We start from the raw sequence: 19,461 nt of genomic DNA, 5'->3' as shown, positions 1-19,461 counted from the left end.
TTTTTCACTAATTCGCCCTCAAACCCTCCAACAGAGCTGTGAGTCTCCTCTTAAATAAGTTCAAACACTTCAGGTAATCTATCAATTTCACTCGGGTCTCTGAGACATTCCTCAGGGGTTTTCTCCTGTTCCAGCTGAGACTGTTTGCCTTCTAGACTGCTAAATAGTTGACACTTTGCCAGGGATGACTCTTTCCCTTCATCTCTGGGATTCCTTGCTCTCTCCCCTTCACTGGAGCATGTTTCCTTTTTCTCCCTCTTTTATGGTTTATTCCTGATTTAGGTGGGACACAGACTTCAATGATTTCCTAATAAAAGGTATACAGGAAGTGAATTTTTTGAGATCTTGAATGACTGAAAGTCCTTATTTTATCTATATATTTAACATATAGAATATTTTTACCCACATACATAATCAAATATAGAATTTCAAGTTAGTAAATGTTTTTCCCTCCAAAAATTTGAAGGCCATGCTCCATTGTCTTCTAGCACCCAAAGTTGCTAGACAGAAATTCGATAGTATTATAAATCCTAATGTTTTGGATATGACCTGTTTCTTCTCTGGAAACTTTTAGGATCTTTTCCTTTTCCTCAGGTGTCTAAAAATGCAAACCACTAAGTATGGTCCTTCTTTCATTTATTGAGCTGGTACTGGGTAAATACTTGCAATCCAGAAGTTCTAGTTCTTCAGGTTTGGGATATTTTCTCTATTTATTTAAATATTTGAAATTTTATCCCCTCCAGTTTCTTTTCTCTACTTCAGGAATCCCTGTTACCCAGTACTGAGTCTACAGGACTCATTCTTTAATTTTCTTCTTCTTTATCTCTCTACTTTTATCACTTTGACTTTTTTTTTTTTTTCACTTTGACTTTTTATTTTACTTTCTGGAGATTCTCTTAACCTTTCAATACTTTCAATTAAAATTTTTTTCCTGCCCTTGCAGTTTAATTTTAAGAGCTCTTCCTTGTGCTCTCAATAGTCCTTTTTTTATAGCCCTGTTCTTATTCCCTGATTATATGATCCTTATTTCTGAGGATATTATGGAGTGTTTTTATTTTGTTTGCTTTATTTTCTTTCGCTCCCTGTATAATCTGTTTCCTCCAAGTTCCTCTTTGATCTTTGGTTTGGTCACTATCTTCCATTCACAGGTTTTTATCAAATGTCTGGTCATCTTCGGCTATCCACTGATTTTTAAGAGTTAAGTCCTAAAGAGCTCAAAAGTGCTTTTTGTATGTGGAGAAGGGGGAGGACATTGCTTATCCCGTGGTTGGCTTCTTGGGTATAAGGAGGGGACCTGGCCATTTCACTGGGAGAACACTCAGATGCCTACATCTGTATATTCTTTTTCCCCCCTGGGCTGTTCAACTGCCCAGAGAGGTACCCCTTCAATCCTCAGCCTGACAGGTATAAGCCTGGCTTCCAGTGTTCTGGGACTGAACAGCGGAAGAGAGCTGGCACATTCTCACCTAGTATGTGACTTTGATTTAATCCTTCTGTTTTTAGTTAGGTTCTCTCCCCTTCCCCCTCCCCCTCCCCCACCCCCTGCTTTGCCAGGGTGGGAGAGGGATAGCTATCCATCCATCTGTGGATGTGAAGGGCAAGATACCTGGGACCCTGCTCCTTGTAAATTCTTCAACCAAACCTTCCATTTTCAGGGTCACTCCAAAAGCTTTCTAGCTTCCATAATTTCGTTGGCGTCTCTTATCTACTTCATCTCCTCTTCCACCCACTTTTTTTCTGGTGGATTTATGCTTGTCGAAATCATTTTGTAAAAGTAATTTTAGTGGAGGTTTAGAAGGGAGCAGAGATTAAAAACTGGGTTTAATCTACTGTGTTCAGACTACTTTTAAAACTCTTATCTCTATGTTTTCTCCCTATCAAAACTGCTCTATTTAGTGCCACCAATAAATTTTTGTTGGTTTTTTTCTTTTAAAAATTATTTAAAATTTTAACATTTTTATGAGGTATAACTGACATATTAAACTGCATATATTTAGAGTACACAATCTGATATATATATATATATACTCATGAAACCATCACCACAATCAAGAAATCACCACTCCTAAAAGTTTCATGTCCCCTTTTTAATCCTTCCCTCCTGCTCTCCCTCCCCAGGCAACCACTAATATCCTTTCTGTCGGCATAGGTTAGTTTGCATTTTCTAGAGTTCATATGCATGGAATCACATAGTATGTACTCTTTTGGCTCCCTCCCCTCCTCTCCTCTCTCCCTTCTTCTCTTTTCTTTGCCTTTTTGCCCTGGCTAGAACCTCCAGTACAATGTTAAATAGAAGTGTAGACAGCAAACATCCTTTTTTTTGTTCTTCATCGTATGAGTAAAGCATTCAGTCATTCACCACTGAGTTTAATGTTAACTGTAGAATTTTCATAAAAGTCCTTTATCAAGTTGAGTAGCTCCTTTCTATTATTTTGCTGAAAGTTTTTATCAGGAATGGATGTGACGTCTGTCAAGTGCTTTTTCTGCAACTGTTAAGTGGATCATACATACAGTTTTTCTTTTTTACTTCGTTATTGTGGTGAATCACATTGATTTTTAAATGTTAAACCAACCCTACATTGCTGGGATAAACCCTACATGTTCACATATTATCCTCGTACATATTATTGGATTCAATATGCTAAAATTAGGTTTAGAATGTTTGCTTTTATGTTCATGAGAGATACTGATCTGTAGTTTTCTTTTCTTGCAATGTCTTCATCTAGTTTTGTTATCAGAGTAACGAAGGCCTCACAGACTGAGTTGGGAAGTACAGCTGACCCTTGATCAACACGGGTTTCAACTCTGCAATAGTAAATATTGCAGTACAGTACCATACTATCTCCAGTTGGTTGAATCCAAGGATGCAGAGGCACCCCAGATATGAAGAACCGAGCATAGGGATGGCTGACTATAAGTTATACTTGGATTTTTGACTGCCCAGAGGGTCAGCGCCTCTAATCCCTGCATTGTTCAAGGGTCAAGTGTATCCTCTTCTCTTCAAGTGAAATTATACTAATTCACATGTAAGAATCTTACAGTAGTATTCTACCATGTTCCCCCCCAGGTCTTTATGCCACTGTTATTACACAGTTCACAGATACAAATGCTATAAACCCACAATGCATTTGTATTATTGTTGTTCAAACAATCAATCCTTTTAAAGAGATTTAAATAATGGAAAAAAGTCATATATTTAAGCTGTGTAGTTTCCATTTTCTGAGTGCTTCATACCTTTGTATAGATTCATATTTTCATGTGGCATCATTTTCCTTCTCCCTTTAACATTACTTATAGTAAGGGTATGCTGGTGATAAATTATTTCATCTTTTGTATGTCTGAAACAGACTTTATTTAGCCTTCAGTTTTGAAAGATATTTTCACTGGTTATAGAATTCAAGGTTAGCAGATTTTTCTTTCAGTGCTTTAAAGATGTCTTTTTGTTTGCATTGTTTCCAACGAGAAATTCTTTGTTCCTCTGTTAATGGTGTGTCTTTTTTCTCCGGTTTTAAGATTTTATCTATCACTGGTTTTGAGTCATTTGATTAGGATGTGCCTTGATGTGGTTTTCTTCATTTTTCTGATGCTTCAGGTGCATTGAGCTTTTTGGATCTGTGAATCTGTGGGTTTCTAGCTTTCATCGAATTTGGAAAATTTGAGCCCATTATTTCTCAGCTAATTTTCTGCCGCACTGCCCCCTTCTTCAGAGACTCCAATTACAGGGACGTTAGGTTCCCTGAAGTTGTCCACAACACACTGATACTCTTCACTTTTTCGATTTTTACTCTTCGTGTTTCATGTTGGATAGTTTCTATTGGTGATTCTTTATATTCACTTATGTTTTATTCTACAATATCTAATCTGCCACAATTCCATCCAGTATATTTTTCATCTCAAACATTACAGTTTTCAACTCTAGAAATCTGATTTGGGGCTTTTGAAAAATATATTTACCATGTCTCTGCTTGACTTTTTGAACATCTGAAATACAATTATAATAAATGTTTTAATATTATCTGCTAATTCTAACATTTGTGTCAACTATGAGTTGGTTTCAATTGATTTGTTTTTCCCTTCACTATGTTTGTATTTTCCTGGTTTTTACATGCCTGAAAATCTTTGCTTTGAATAACAGACATTGAGAATTTTTGCTGGATCCTGAATATTTTTGTATTCCTATAAATATTTTTGAGCGTTGCTCTGATATGCAGTTAAATTACTTTGAAACAGTTTGTTCCTTTTAGGTCTTGTTTTTAGGATTCGTTAAGCCAGACTTAATAATTAGTTAGGGCTAATTAATTATTCCCCACTACTGCGGTGAGAACTCTACCAGTACTACTGCTGAGTATACTAATAATGCTCCATGAATTACGAGGTTTTCTAGTCTGTAGAAACAGGCATGATTACTGACACTTTGAGTGCTAGACACTGTTCCTTCCAATCCTCTTAGAGGGGTGCCCGCTCCTGCCTCAGCCTTGAGTAGTCATATGTATGTGCCCAAAAGTACTTTGCTGAATACACAGGTGAACCCTCCTCAAATCTCCAGAGTTCTTTCTCTTAGCAGTTCTCTCCTTTCCAGTACTCTATCCTACAAACTTTGGCTGCCTCAGTCTCCCCAGACTCTCAGCAATGTTGCCTCAACTGAGAGGGTCCACTGGGCTTTGCCTGGGCTCCCCTTCCCTGCACCACAGCCTGGAAGCTCTCTCTCAAGCCAGTACACTGGGGTAGTCAGAGGACTCACCTTGTTTTCCATTTCTCAGTGATCACTGTCCTTCATTACCTGATGTCCAGTGTCTTGAAAAACCACTGTTTCAAATACATTTTGTGTGTGTGTGTGTGTATATATATATATATATATATATATATATATATATATATATATAAAATAAATTTATTTATTTTATTTATTTTTGGCTGCGTTGGGTCTTCATCGCTGTGTGCGGACTTTCTCTAGTTGTGACGAGTGGGGGCTACTCTTCTTTGCGGTGTGCGGGCTCTAGGCACACGGGCTTCAGTAGTTGTGGCGCACGGGCTTAGTTGTTCCACGGCATGGGGGCGATCTTCCTGGACCAGGGCTCGAACCCGTGTTCCCTGCATTGGCAGGCAGATTCTTAACCACTGCGCCACCAGGGAAGCCCCCATTTCGTATATTTTAAAAATTGTCATTTCTAGTGGGAAGGTAAATCCTGTTCCTGATACTCCATCTTGCCCATCTGGCCTCTGAATTTATTTCTTTGGCTTAGGAAGCTTTTCTCTCACATTGTTACATGACAGCTTCCCTCATCATTTAGGTATCAGCTCAAGTGCCATCTCTTTGAAGCGATGAATGAATCCTGACCACCCCAACTGAAAGAGCTTCCACATTCAGTCACTCTCTAGCATAACACACATCACTATCTGAAGGGATCACTTATTTATGTGTTTTGTTGCCTGTCTTCCCCCTACCAAGAATGCAAACACCTTGAGGCAGAGACTTTGAATGTCTTATTCATCATAAACTGGGCGCAAGATGTTCGATAAATATTTGCTGACTCTCTAATTTGTTAATCTGTGCTTCTCTTTCTTCTACTCTCTAAACATTTATGTCCCCAGGTTCTGTCCTTGGACCTCTCTTCACATTCTGCCATAGCAATACCATCTAATCTCACAGTTTCAACTATTAAATGTGAGTGACTCCCAGTCCTGTATTTCCAGACTCCAGCCCCGTATTTTCACCTGGCTGACAGACACGTATCTGTGGATAGCTTGCTTCCGTCTCAAACCCTGTATGTTCGATACAGAATTAATCCGGTTCCCTCCCAAACTTGTTTTCTTCCTTATGTTTCCTATTTGACAATGGCATCCCCATCCTCCCAGTCATTTAGCTTGACACCTTGATGTTACCCTTGATTTCTCCATCTCCTTTTCTTCCACATCAAATTAATTGCTAAATCCCATCCGTTTTATACATGTTACACCTTTCCAACCACCCCCTCCATTCCAGGTACCCCAGATGGTTTAAAAAGAAAATATATATTTCCTGAAATATAAAGCTGAGAAGGACAGCTAATATTTTGCATGACAGAATCAATATTCAAAATGATCTTAGCAGACTATGGAGAAGGGTGGAAGCTCCTAACACTGTTTTCTGTTTTTACTGAAAATCATTCACTTACAGAAAAATACACAAGCCTTAAGTGTAGAACTCAATAAACTTTAGATATGGTCGCACCCACGTAACTATATAGTTCAAGACAGAACATTTCCACTTCCCCAGAAAACTCCTATATGCCCCTTCCCTTGAATTCTGACCCCTATACCCCAAGTAACTATTCTATCACCATAGATGAGCTTTACGTGTTCATAAACTTTGTATTATTAGAATGTACACTTTCGTGTCTGTCTTTTTTCACTCAATATAATGTTTTTGATATTCACCCATGTTTTATGTGCATCAAAAGTTCAGTTTTTAAACTTAGCAGTATTTCATTGAACAAATATATTTATTCATTCACCTGTTCATACACAGTTGGGCTATTTCTAATTTGGGGCTGTTATAAATAAAGCTACCATGAACATTCTCACGTAAGTCTTTTTGTGAATATATGCAGTCATTTCTATTGGGTATACGTTAGGGTCATAAGGTAGGTGTATACTTAACTTTACTACAGACTTGAGAACTAGTTTCTGAAGTAACTGTACCATTTTACATTCCTTCCAACAATGTATGAGAGTTCCAGCTGCTCTATATACTTATCAACACTTAGCGGGAGCTCCCTGGTGGCCTAGTGGTTAGGATTCTGGGCTTTCACTGCCGTGGCCCCGGTTCAGTCCCTCGTCAGGACTGTAAGCCCTGCAGCGTGGCCCAAAAAACAACAAAACACAGCATGCATAAGAATGCTAAATATCCTATTTTCATGCCTATTTGAATATATTATTTTGTGAAATGCCTATTTAAGCATTTTGTCCATATTTTCAGTTGAGTTGTTTGTCCTTTTCTGATTAATTTTTAGAAATTCTTTATATATCTACATATGAGACCTCTATTAGATAAACGTATTGCAAGTGTTTTCTCCCAGTCTATAGCTTTTCCACGTTCGTAATGGTTTCAGCTGACCAACAAAAGTTTAACCTTTTTTAAAAAATGAACTTCAACTGAGCTACTTCTCTTTTACGGTTAGTGCTTTCTGCAAGCTACTTAAGGTCATAGAGACACTTCTTGTGTTATCTTCCAACAAAGCTTTACAGTTTTAGCCCTCACATTTAGGTCTATGATCCATCTCAAATTAGATCTTATGTATGGTATATGATGTAGGGATCATGGTTCACATATTTCCATATGGTCACGTATTGGCTCTAGCACCATTTATTGAAAAATCTTCCTTTCCCTCACTGAATTAATTAGTCTTTTTAAAAACTGCTTAAACTGCGAAGTCTTATACTTTAGATTCAAAACAATCAGTTGTAAAACTGTAGGATGGGCAAGACCAGTGTAACAGCAGTGTATTGGATAATGTGGTTGACTCACACAAAGAAGCACTTCTCGCTTAAAAGGGAATCTACAAATTTTAGCTGGCACATATTCTAAAGTCCTTTGAAGCTTATTGTGACCATGTGATTAAATTCTGGTCGAAGAAATATAAGCACAGTGGAATGTGCAACTTCCACAAAGTGTTTCACGGGAAGTTTTCTCTTCTTTGCTGGATGGAACCCAGACATGATGGTTGGGGCTAGAGCAAAACATAAGGTGGAAGCAACATATTGAAGACGAAAGAACAAAATAGAAGACGTCTGAGTCCCTGTGGCCATACCAGTCCTGGGCCACCTAGTCAAGATTTTTGAGAAATTTATGAGAACTGTTATCATATATTTGAGAGAGTGGTCTGTAGAATATTTTTTATCCTTCCTTGTTCTATATGGCAGAAACAAGGATAAGCTGTGTTGAAGCTACAAGGAGGGGGGAAGCACAGAGAATAAAATAACAAACACACCCATGTAACCATTACCCAGATTTAACATATTTGCTTCGTTACATTTGCTTCAGGTTTCTCTCTTTTTTTAAAAGAAATAAAATACAGTGAAGGTATGGTGAAGGGTTGAGGACCCCCAGCACGGTCTTTTCCAAACCCAGTCCCTTTCCCTCCTCTTCAGACGTAATAACAAGTTCATGTGTGCCTTACCTCTCAGAGAGAACTTTTAACAATTCACTGGTTCTTCCGCCTCTGAGTGCCCCTTAGTTCAGCTTTGGTCTGCCTATAACCAGCATAGGAATCACCTGGGGTGCTTGTAAAACATAAATTCCAGGGTCCCAACTCTTGAGATTCTGTTTCAATAAGTCCAGGGTGGACCCTGGGCACTTTTCATTTTAAAAAGCACACAATGTGCAAATCAAAACCATAATGAGACAGCATTTCATATTCACTAGAATGGCTAGAATAAAAAAATACAATAACAAGTGTTGGTGAGGATGTGGACAAATTGAATCCTCACACATTTCTGGTGGGAATTTAAAATGAGGCGGCATTTGGAAAACAGTCTGGCAGTTCCTCAAAAAGTAAAACAGAGGGCTTCCCTGGTGGCGCAGTGGTTGGGAGTCCGCCTGCCGATGCAGGGGACACGGGTTCGTGCCCCGGTCCGGGAAGATCCCACATGCCGCGGAGCGGCTGGGCCCGTGAGCCATGGCCGCTGAGCCTGCGCGTCCGGAGCCTGTGCTCCGCAACGGGAGAGGCCACAACAGTGAGAGGCCCGCGTACCGCAAAAAAAAAAAAAAAAAAAAAAGTAAAACAGAGAGTTAGCATATGACCCAGCAATTCCACTCTTGGTTATTCACCCAAGAGAAATGAAAGCATATGTCTATACAAACTTACACAAAAATGTTCACAGCAGCATTATTTGTAACAGCCAAAAAGTGGAAACAACCCAAGTTTCCATCAACTGATGAATGGATAAACAAAATGTAGTATATATAATATAATATTATATATAATAAATTGTATATATTGTATATAAAATATATCATATATTTATACAAAATATTATTCAGCCATAAAAAGGAGTGAAGTACTGATACATCTTACAACATAGTTGAACTTTAAAAACATACTGAGTGAAAGAAGTCTCACACACAAAGGACACATATTGTATGATTCAATTTATATAAAATGGCCAGAATAGGCAATTGTATAGAGACATAAAGTAGACTAGTGGTTGCCTGAGGCCAAGAGGAACAGGAATGGGGAATGACTGCTAATGGCTACAGGGTGTCCTTCTGGCAAAACGAAAATTGTCTTAAATTAGGTTGTATTATTTTTTAGATTCCACATATAAGTGATATCATAACAGTATTTGTCTTTCTCTGACTTAATTCACTAAGCATAATATTCTCTCATTTTTTAATATAAATTTGTTTATTTATTTATTCTTGGCTGTGTTGGGTCTTCGTTGGTGCACGCAGGCTTTCTCTAGTTGCAGTGAGCAGGGGCTACTTTTCATTATGGTGCCCGGGTTTCTCATTGCAGTGGCTTATCTTATTGCAGAGCACAGGTTCTAGGCACGCGGGCTTCAGTAGTTTTGGCAGGCGGGCTTAGCTGCTCCATGGCATGTGGGATCTTCCTGGACCAGGGCTCAAACCAGTGTCCCCTGCGTTGGCAGGCGGATTCTTAACCATGGCGCCACCAGGGAAGTCCCTCTCATATTGTTTCAAATGGCAGTGTCATTCTTTTTACAGCTGAGTAATATTTCATTATGCATATATACATAACCATTCATCTGTTGATGGACACTGGGGTTGCTTCCATATCTTGGGTTGTAAATAGTGCTGCTATGAACATTGGGGTGCATGTATCTTTTCGAATTAGTGTTTTAATTTTTTTCTGGATATATGCCCAGGAGTGGAATTGCTGGATCATATGGTAATTCTATTTTTAGGGGGTTTAAAAAATAAATTTATTTATTTATTTGTTTTTATTTTTGGCTGTGTTGGGTCTTCTTTGCTGTGCATGGGCTTTCTCTAATGAGGCAAGCAGGGCTACTCTTCGTTGCGGTGCGCGGGCTCCTCATTGTTGTGGCTTCACTTGTTGCAGAGCACGGGCTCTAGAGTGCAGGCTCAGTAGTTGTGGTACACAGCTTAGTTGCTCTGTGACATGTGGGATCTTCTTGGGCCAGGGATTGAACCTGTGTCCCCTGCATTGGCAGGCGGATTCTTAACCACTGCACCACCAGGGAAGCCCTATTTTTAGTTTTTTGAGGAACCTCCAAACTGTTTTCATAATAGCTGTGCCAATTTACATTTCCACCAACAGTGTACGAGGATTCCCTTTTCTTCACACCCTCTCCAACATTTGTTATTGTACACTTTTTGATGACATCCATTCTGACAGGTGTGAGGTGATATCTCATTGTTGTTCTGATTTGCGTTTCTCTAATAATTAGCAGTGTTATTATTTCATGTGCCTGTCAGCCATCTGTATGTCTTCTTTGAAAAAATGTCTATTCAGGTCTTCTGCTCATTTTCTGAGTCGTTCGTTTTCTTTTGATATTGAGTTGTATGACCTGTTTATATATTTTGGAATATTAACCCCTTGTCAGTTACATCATTTGCAAATATTTTCTCCCAAGGGTTGTCTTTTCATTTTGTCAGTGGTTTCCTTTGCTGTTCAAAAGCTTTTAAGTTTAATTAGGTCTCATTTGTTTATTTTTGCTTTTATTTCTTTTGCCTTAGGAGACAAATCCAAAAAAATATTGCTATAATTTATGTCAAAGAGTGTTCTACCTATGTTTTCTTCTAGGAATTATGTGGTTTCAGGTATTACATTTAGGTATTTAATACATTTTGAGTTTGTTTTTATATATGGTGTGAGGAAATGTTCTAATCTCATTGTTTTACATGTGGCTATCCAGTTTTCCCACCACCACTTATTGAAAAGACTGTCTTTTCTCCATTGTATCTTCTTGCCTCTTCTGTCATAGATTAATTGAACATAGGTACATGGATTTATTTCTGGGCTATTCTGTTCCACTGATCTGTGTGTCTGTTTCTGTGCCAGTACCATGCTGCTTTGCTTACTGTAGCTTTGTAGTATAGTTTGAAGTCTGGGAGGGTGATACCTCCATTTTTGTTCCTTTTTTCTCAAGACTGCTCTGGCACTTTGTGGTTCCATATGATTTAGGATCCAATCCAAGGGCATGGAATATCTTTCCATTTCTTTGTATCATCTTCGATTTCCTTCATCAATGAGTTTTTAGATTATAGGTCTTTCACCTCCTTGGTTAAGTTTATTCCTAGGTATTTTATTCTTTTTTGATGTTATTTAAAATTTTTTTTTTTTTTTACTTTCTCTTTCTGATAGTTCATTATTAGTGTATAGAAAAGCAACAGATTTCTGTATATCAATCTTATATCCTGCAACTTTGCTGAATTCATTTATTTATTAGTTCTAATAGTGAACTGTATACTTTATTTTTTAAATTTTAATATAATTCTTAAAGTTTACTTTCCATTTACAGTTATTATAAAATATAGCTGATATTTTGAACTGTATACTGTAAATGAGTAAATTTTATGGTATGTGAAGTATATCTTAAGAAAACTGTTAAGAAAGAAAAGAAAAATACCAAAGGTAATTCTTATGCATATAGGCATACCTCAGAGATTGTGGGTTTGGTTCCAGACAATCACAGTAACACAGATATTGCAATAAAGCGAGTTATATGATTTTTTTGGTATCCCAGAGCACGGAGAAGTTATGTTTACACTATACTGTAGTCTATTAGGTGTTCAGTAGCATTATGCCTAAAAGAAACAATGTACCTTAATTTAAAAATACTTTATCGCTAAAAAAATGCTAACCATCATCTGAGCCTTCAGCAAACTGTAATCTTTTTGCAACAGTAACATTGAAGATCAGTGAGCACAGATCACCATAACGAATATAATAATGATGAAAAAGTTTGAAATATCATGAGAATAACCAAAATGTGACACAGAGACCCGAAGTGAGAAAATACTGTTTTTGAAAAAATGGTGCCAATAGACTTGCTTGATGCATGGTTGCCACAAACCTTCAATTTGTAAGAAATGCATTATCTGTGAAGCAAAATAAAGCAAAATGCAATAAAATGAGGTGTGCCTGTACTAAAGTGACACAAACCTGAAGTAGTTCCTACAGTTCTATACTTGGACCTTTTCTCATTTCCCAGGTCCCATCTACTCTTATATGCTGAGAACTCTCAAGTATATATCTTGATATCCTCTCTCTCATTCTCTCTTCTGAGTTCCAAGATGCCTACTAAATATATTCTGGGGTGCCTAAAGGCACCTCAATATTTCAAAATCAAAACCCTCCATACATAACCCAGTTAACCACCACAACAATAATAGTTAACAGCTACAACAAACCTTGCTCTATCTCTTATATTATTGCATGTATCATTCAAGCTGAAAACTCCAGATTTGCCTCTAAGTGCCCCCATCACATTCTTTCTGAACATTTCTCCTGTTAGTCCTCTCCTCTTTAGCCCCACTGTTATTGCCTGATTCCAAGTCTTCCTCAATCTGACTCTTACCTGGTCTCCCTGTATTCATTTTAAACCGTGTCTGTAACCATTTCTCCACCTGCTGCTACAGTGATGCTTCTAAAACACATATACCAGGTTTCTCCCCTTCTAGCTGTACCCTGTTGCCTGCATGGGATTCTGTCTAACCTCATCTCTCACAGTCTCACACACACATCCCAATGCTCCAACACCTTTCCTCAAGAGAAGTGTATGACTCTGAACATGCACAAAGCACCCTCTTCCCTCATATGCATTCTTCTACACCCAGGTGAACTTTCTAGGAAGCTTCTCTGATATAAGTAAACAGAGTTGATTACTCTGCCATATGACTTCTTCAGGATGGAGTACTGAACTTAGTGTGGCCTCTGGAGTCAGACAGACCTGCAATCTAATCCAAATTATGTTGTTTGCCAGCTATGTAAACAAATGGGAAAAATACCTATCTTGCATTGTTTCTTTCCCAGTCTGCTCTTAAAATACCAGAATCTATAAAATCCTGTTATAAGTTTGGTAAGTCAGATTCAGTCTAAGGTAGAAATATCCTAAACTTAAAGAAGCAAAAGACTGTCTAAATCATCTCATTTAATTGTCTTTAGTGTAAAGCAGTCAATAGATCACTTTATTCTTTGTAGACAAAGACTAAGTTTACTTGTTACCTTTAGTAACAATGAAGGGAATGTTACAGCTAAAATGTTGGCTTCCTGATTCAATAAATATTTTTTATTTGTAGTAATTAATAGAGATACATGGGCATTTAAATCTATAGCTATAACTTTTAAATCCTAGAGTTTATTCATTTTTATTGTTTTATTATAAATACTTAAATATACAAAAAAAGTACAGAGAATAAAATTACAAACACGCAACTGCTCAGTTTTATTATAAACTTTACTATAGTTGCTTAGATTTTGCTTATTAAAAAAAAAAAAACCCAAGCCTACAGCTGCATAATCTCTATAATTAGTAAGCCAACACGAACTCATTTAGACTATCAACCTAAATTATACTAAATTTAAACTGAGAAATAGCTGTGGAATTGAAATTAAGAATTCTAATCCATCTTCATTGAGAAATATGTATAATGGAAGATTATATCAGTGTTTATTAGAGACTTACGCAGGAATGCTGGGTTTTGCCTCCCAATTCAATTCATATGTCTTTTTTTTTTCTGGCCACATTGCGCAGCATGTGGGATCTTAGTTCCCTGACCACGGATTGAACCCGCAACCCCTGCATTGGAAGCGTGCAGTCTTAACCACTGTACCGTCAGGGAAGTCCCTCATATGTCATTTATGGGATCTACTTCCTTATCTCTGGTCCCTGCCATCCTACTCAAAGAACTCAAGACCCAATGGAAATCAGTCCATAGGCTGGGTTGGGCTAATCAGATTCTCTTTCTTTTAGAGAATTTGAGGGTCAAGATGCAGATATTCTAGTCTATCCTCTACATCAATACCAGCTATCATAAGAAAGCAAACCACAGGGACTTGCCTGGTGGCGCAGTGGTTAAGAATCCGCCTGCCAATGCAGGGGACATGGGTTCGAGCCCTGGTCTGGGGAGATCCCACATGCCGCAGAACAACTAAGCCCATGCACCACAACTACTGAGCCTGTGCTCTAGATCCCATGAGCCACAACGACTGAGCCCGCGAGCCACAACTACTGAATCTTGAGCCTAGAGCCCGTGCTCCACAACAAGAGAAGACACCACAATAAGAAGCCCGTGCACTGCAACAAAGAGTAGTCCCCACTTGCTGCAACTAGAGAAAGCCCGCACCCAGCAACAAAGACCCAATGCAGCCAAAAAAAAAAAAAAAAAGAACAAAGCATCTACTTATTATAAGTATAAAAAGAATATTCTTTTATTCTTTAGTCTAACTGATTCTAAACTGATAAAATATTAGATAATTGAAAATCAAGAAATGCAATCCTTCCTCCCCTGCTCCCAGAAAGAAGATAGAAACTGAATCTCTGGTACAATTAAATATTCTACATTGGTCTAGTTACATGCTTGTCAAGCAACCTTCCAGTTACAACCTAGCTTTCCAGGGAGGGAATGTACTAACCAGATGATCCAAGAATCTAGTCTTCCTTAACGTTGTAGTTCATTATAAATTAATTAATTAGGGTCTTGGGGAAGGGTCTGTGCGTACTATAGAAATCCTGGGGTTTGTGTATTTTGGGTGACCTGGGTGTGTGTTTGGAGGAGATTCCTAGAGTATTTCTAGATGTCACATATTCTGACTGTCCCTAAATCAGACTCAGGATCTAGATGAGTCTGATCAAAGTTTATAGGCTTCTCCTTTGGCTACAGAAAGAAGGAAGAGATCCGGTGAGGCGGAAAAAAACAAGAAGACAGGATGATATCTGTCCTTCTACCTAACACATGGACTGCAGTGAGGGGGGATTCAGAAAGAAGCTGAAGCATCTTTCACAAGGGACCCTGAGACTCAGGGCACAAACCGTGCTTCTCTGAAGCCCAGCCCACAAAGCCCAACAGAGCAGAGAAGGGGGCGGCCTCTCTAAAACTTGGTGAAGTGTTTGTTGTATGAGGCCAATAGACAGCGAGGACTCATCTGATGGGAACCCACGGACATTTTTTTTCTGTCTTTTAAAATAATTTATTGATGTGAAATCCATATAACAGAAAATGAACAATCCAGGGGCATCTGGTGCATTTACAGTGTCGTACAACCACCACCTCTATTGAGTTCCAAAACATTTTCAGCATCCCAAACAGAAACCCCATACCCATTAAGCAGTTACTCCTCATTTCCCCTTCCCCTCAGCCAATCCCTGGTAACCACCAGTCTGTGTTCTGTTTACAGATTTATCTATTCTACATATTTCATATAAATGGAATCATACAATATGTGACATTTTGTGCCTGGCTTCTTCCAATTAGCATGATGCTTTTGAGGTTCCTGGTGACAACTGACCCCTCTCCACTTTTGCTCTGGTGAAAGAATAAGCTTTCCCACACAGAGTACCAGTAGCGGTGGCAGCAGAAAAGGGACAGCCCTCAGGAGGGTTCAGAGCAGATAACATGCTGGGCACTGTCCAGGACACCGTGTGAGATATCCTCCGAGCTCCCAGGAAGGGACTAGAGACAATTTTGACAGGAGAAAGAGGGATGTGAAAGTGATACTGAGGGTTCCATATGACCAGGAAGAGAAACAGCCCAGGGGACTCTGGACATGAAGCCAGATATAGATAAACACATACATAACTACTTATACACAGGTGACAATGATAGCACTCATTTAAGCTTTAGCTTGAAAAACCAAACCAATTACCATTTAAAAATTTATAATTAAAAGTGTCTAAAAATTATCAGTGATACCTCTGCGTAACAGGAATAAGGGACAGACTTTTACTTTTTACCTTATACACTTCTGATTTGTTTTAATTTTTAAAATAAGTACATACAACTTGCATAATAAAACCTTAAAGTAGTCTACAAATGAATCATAAATTTTTCTATGAGTTCAGAAAAATTTGTTTTAAATTTGTCACCGAGTGTAACAAAAATGGATATTGAGAAGAAAAAAAATCCTCTCAATCTTAGGTTAGGTTCTAATTTAAATCCATCAAATTTCTAAATTCACCTAAAACATAACACCCACTCTACTCAATCACTGCTCCTGTTGTTTAATTTCTGCTCAAATTATTTGCACCTTTAGTAATTCACTGACCTTGGAACCGCTTTCTTCCGATACTTCTCCCTCATTGGTCTGCATGGGAACAGACTCTGTGCAAAACTCTGCAGAAACACACAAATACTGCCTAAAAGAGGTAAGAAGAGAAAAAAAACACATAAGGAATTCAGTGTGAAAATTTGTTTTTTCAGACTATACTGCTATTCTGTCACTGAGACCATAGATACTGTGAAGCAATGACCTTAAGTAATGTGTGTGCGCACGTGCGCGTGTGTGTGTGTGTGTGTGTGTGTGTGTGTGTGTGTGTGGTGTATGTGTATATACACATGCATCCTAGATAAGAAAGGAGGGAGAGAGGTAGGGAGAGAGTTTTCCCCACCTTAGAGGAGAATAATTAGGACAGGTTTAAGACACTGGAATATTAAATAGTTCTAGATGTCTTTCCTCTTTTTGACTTTTGGCGGAGGTAATAGTGAAAATCTTTAGCAATTCATACAGTACAAACACTGACCTGTCAGAAAAGAGGCCAACCTAAGTAAACTAGGGGACCAGTTGTTATGCTGTAGCAGGTCATACTGTCTGGCTATTAGGCTAGGCTATTGAAAGTATCTGCGTTTCTTGGGTTTATAATTTATGTTCAACATTTATGGTATTTTATAACTGAAATTAAGGTGTACTCTAATGGTTGATCCCACCTTTTTACTTTAAGAAAATCTGCATAATAAAATAAATGTCAGTTAATTTATTTTTATATGAGAACAGACTATTCATAGGGCAAGACAATAAAAAGTAATTTTTCCTCTAAGAAGAAGATGAGTCCAATGAAAGTGTTAAAATTTTATGAATTAAAATGTACCAAAAAGAAACTACTAAAAGTTTATGCAACATTCAAATTAATTCATTAAGTATGTAATTATTAAGGAATAAGTACTCAAACTGATACAAAACAAATCTCCATCATAATACAGGTATGAATATTTCAAAGCCTTTCAAATATTTCAAAGGGCTCAGAGCTACAAAATATGAAAGCTAAAAAGACGTGTGACAGTGAATTCTTTTGGTGTGCAGAGAAATCTTTATGAATACAGCAGGTTTGGGGACCTCGCCATCTGGTTCTGGTGCAGGCTTCTCAATAACCAAGACCTAAGGCCTAAAAGGTACTGAATATTTCTGGAAATCTGTTTCCTTACCTGTTGGGTGGGAAAGGGTATCGAAATACCTACTGTGCTCACCTAATAAGGTTTTTTGGGAACCAATGTGTATTTATGTAATGAAATGTAAAACTGGTACAGTGGAAGCCCCTTAACCAACACCAATTCACTCACTCCACATGAACCGACACTGTACATTCCCTCTGTAAAATACACAGCTCATGCTCACAGAAAGTGAAACAGGCTTTCTCTAGATGGTTTTGTCCCTCACCTGTTTATGACAGTTGTGCAAAAGCAGAATTACTCTTTCTATAAAAACTAAATTGACAGCACTGGAAAAACTCGATAACCTAACTAGGAAGATTTGGTAAACAAATTGCTTCACAAATGTCTTTTAAGTTCTCATTCTGCTTTACTGAAATAGAGATTGTATTTCATAGATGATACGTTACAGGCATAGCTGACCAGGAAAGACACCCCCATGATTTCTGTGCCGTTTTCGTTTGAATGTGCTGGAAAGAGGAACGCTTCTTCCCCTCTCCTGAGGTTTCAGTCCTGGCTCCACTCCATCCACACATTCCACCCCAGTGGAAGTGCAGGATCTTATCTGAATGGTGAGTTCGGAAGGAGAAACGAGGTATGTGAGCTCAGCCCCTTCTGCCTCTTCCTTTTGGAAGCCAGCTGCCCCTCAGGAGCAAGCACTGTGCTCCACTCTCATACCCATCAATACAGGTCCCTCACGATTACCTGTGACAGGTAACTCTGCTGAATTCTGAGCTTCACTGTTAAGACTCTTGCCCGCAGATGTAAGCTGCATTCTCCAAAACAGCTTTATTCATAATAAAGATGATATTTTGGTCTCCCAAATGCCCTACTCTTCTATTTCTCAATGGTACAGAACTCAGCCTAGGGAAAAAGTGCTATTTATTAGGTCTCTCAAAGACCTAAATCTGGCACATGAGACTAGAGTCTTGATTAATAGACATGAAGCAAAACTTCGGGAGAAAAATACACATGAAATTTCTGAGGCTTCTGTTGGACCCAGGACTTTGGACGTTGGTCTTTTGTGAGAGGGCAAAATGCTTTGACCTTATAGAGGTTTACATTAGTCCACATGAGTTTTTACAGTTACATACTAGCTTTTAACTACTGAGGCCAAATTAGAAGTTTATAAAGCATAGGGGGGCTTCCCTCATGGCACAGTGGTTAAGAATCTGCCTGCCAACGCAGGGGACACGGGTTCGAGCCCTGGTCCAGGAAGATCCCACATGCCGTGGAGCAACTAAGCCCGTGCGCCACAACCACTAAGCCTGCACTCTAGAGCCCGCAAGCCACAACTACTGAAGCCCACGTGCCTAGAGCCCGTGCTCCGCAACAAGAGAAGCCATGGCAATGAGAAGCCCGCGCGCTGCAACAAGGCATAGCCCCCACTCACCTCAACTAGAGAAAAGCCCGCGCACAGCAACGAAGACCCAACGCAGCCAAAAATAAAATAAATTTTTTTTAAAAAGACAATTTTATAAAGCATAGGACACACTGTATTTTGACCTTAGTGTAACTGTAGTTATGGCAACTCTGTCTTCAGGTATGTGGCTGTTTCTATAGAGACAAGGCTGCATGCACCAGGCAGAGAAGACTGAGCAAAGGCTTGGAGGCTTCGCCAGCCTCAGCAAAGCAACAAGCCACAGTTGGTCGTGGCGGCAGCAGTGGTGGTGGTGGTACTGAAAGCACATCTAAATGTCAGCTGTGCAAGTGGCCTCACCATACATCAGCCACTCTGGCCTAGCAAGCAAATGCCAGCTGTGCTGGCCTCAGCAAAGGCAATAGGGCATTATCAGGCTTGGGTGGCTTCAAAGTACAGAAGGCTGCTGCCTGACCTTGAATTATGCAGGCACAGCTTTTCCTAAGCAGGCACGGCTGAGGCAATGATTAGACTTTAGGGAAAAGAGACTTTCTTCATACAGGCCTTTTAGATATTTAGCGAGTGCAACAATTATTTGCTGCATATAAGCTTCAAGGCAGCTGAATTTCAAACAGCACATGTGCTATAAAACCAGTGAAGTTCTATGTTTAAATTGTTTGTTCTAGGCTTATATAGGCAATTCAAAGGGGAAATA

General features: G+C 38.8%; 1 protein-coding gene across 10 annotated transcripts in view; it reads right to left on the bottom strand.

Moving 5' to 3' along the window:
* The window catches only part of TNRC6B (trinucleotide repeat containing adaptor 6B), a 259,882-nt gene that overhangs the window by 173,806 nt on the left and 66,615 nt on the right, over positions 1-19,461 (bottom strand). For all 10 annotated transcript variants that reach the window (XR_009338497.2, XM_059081027.2, XM_067010245.1 and 7 more), the window contains one exon: positions 16,230-16,320. Coding sequence is in view for 9 of the 10 variants with exons in the window: in XM_059081023.2 (XP_058937006.1) it covers positions 16,230-16,320 (91 nt within the window). In the remaining variant the exon portion in view is untranslated. The remainder of the gene's footprint in view (positions 1-16,229; positions 16,321-19,461) is intronic.

The sequence above is a fragment of the Kogia breviceps genome, chromosome 12 (assembly GCF_026419965.1).
Source record: "Kogia breviceps isolate mKogBre1 chromosome 12, mKogBre1 haplotype 1, whole genome shotgun sequence".
Lineage (NCBI taxonomy): Eukaryota > Metazoa > Chordata > Mammalia > Artiodactyla > Physeteridae > Kogia > Kogia breviceps.
The sequence above is the reverse complement of the archived record's forward strand: the minus strand, read 5'-3'. Positions and strand labels throughout refer to the sequence as shown.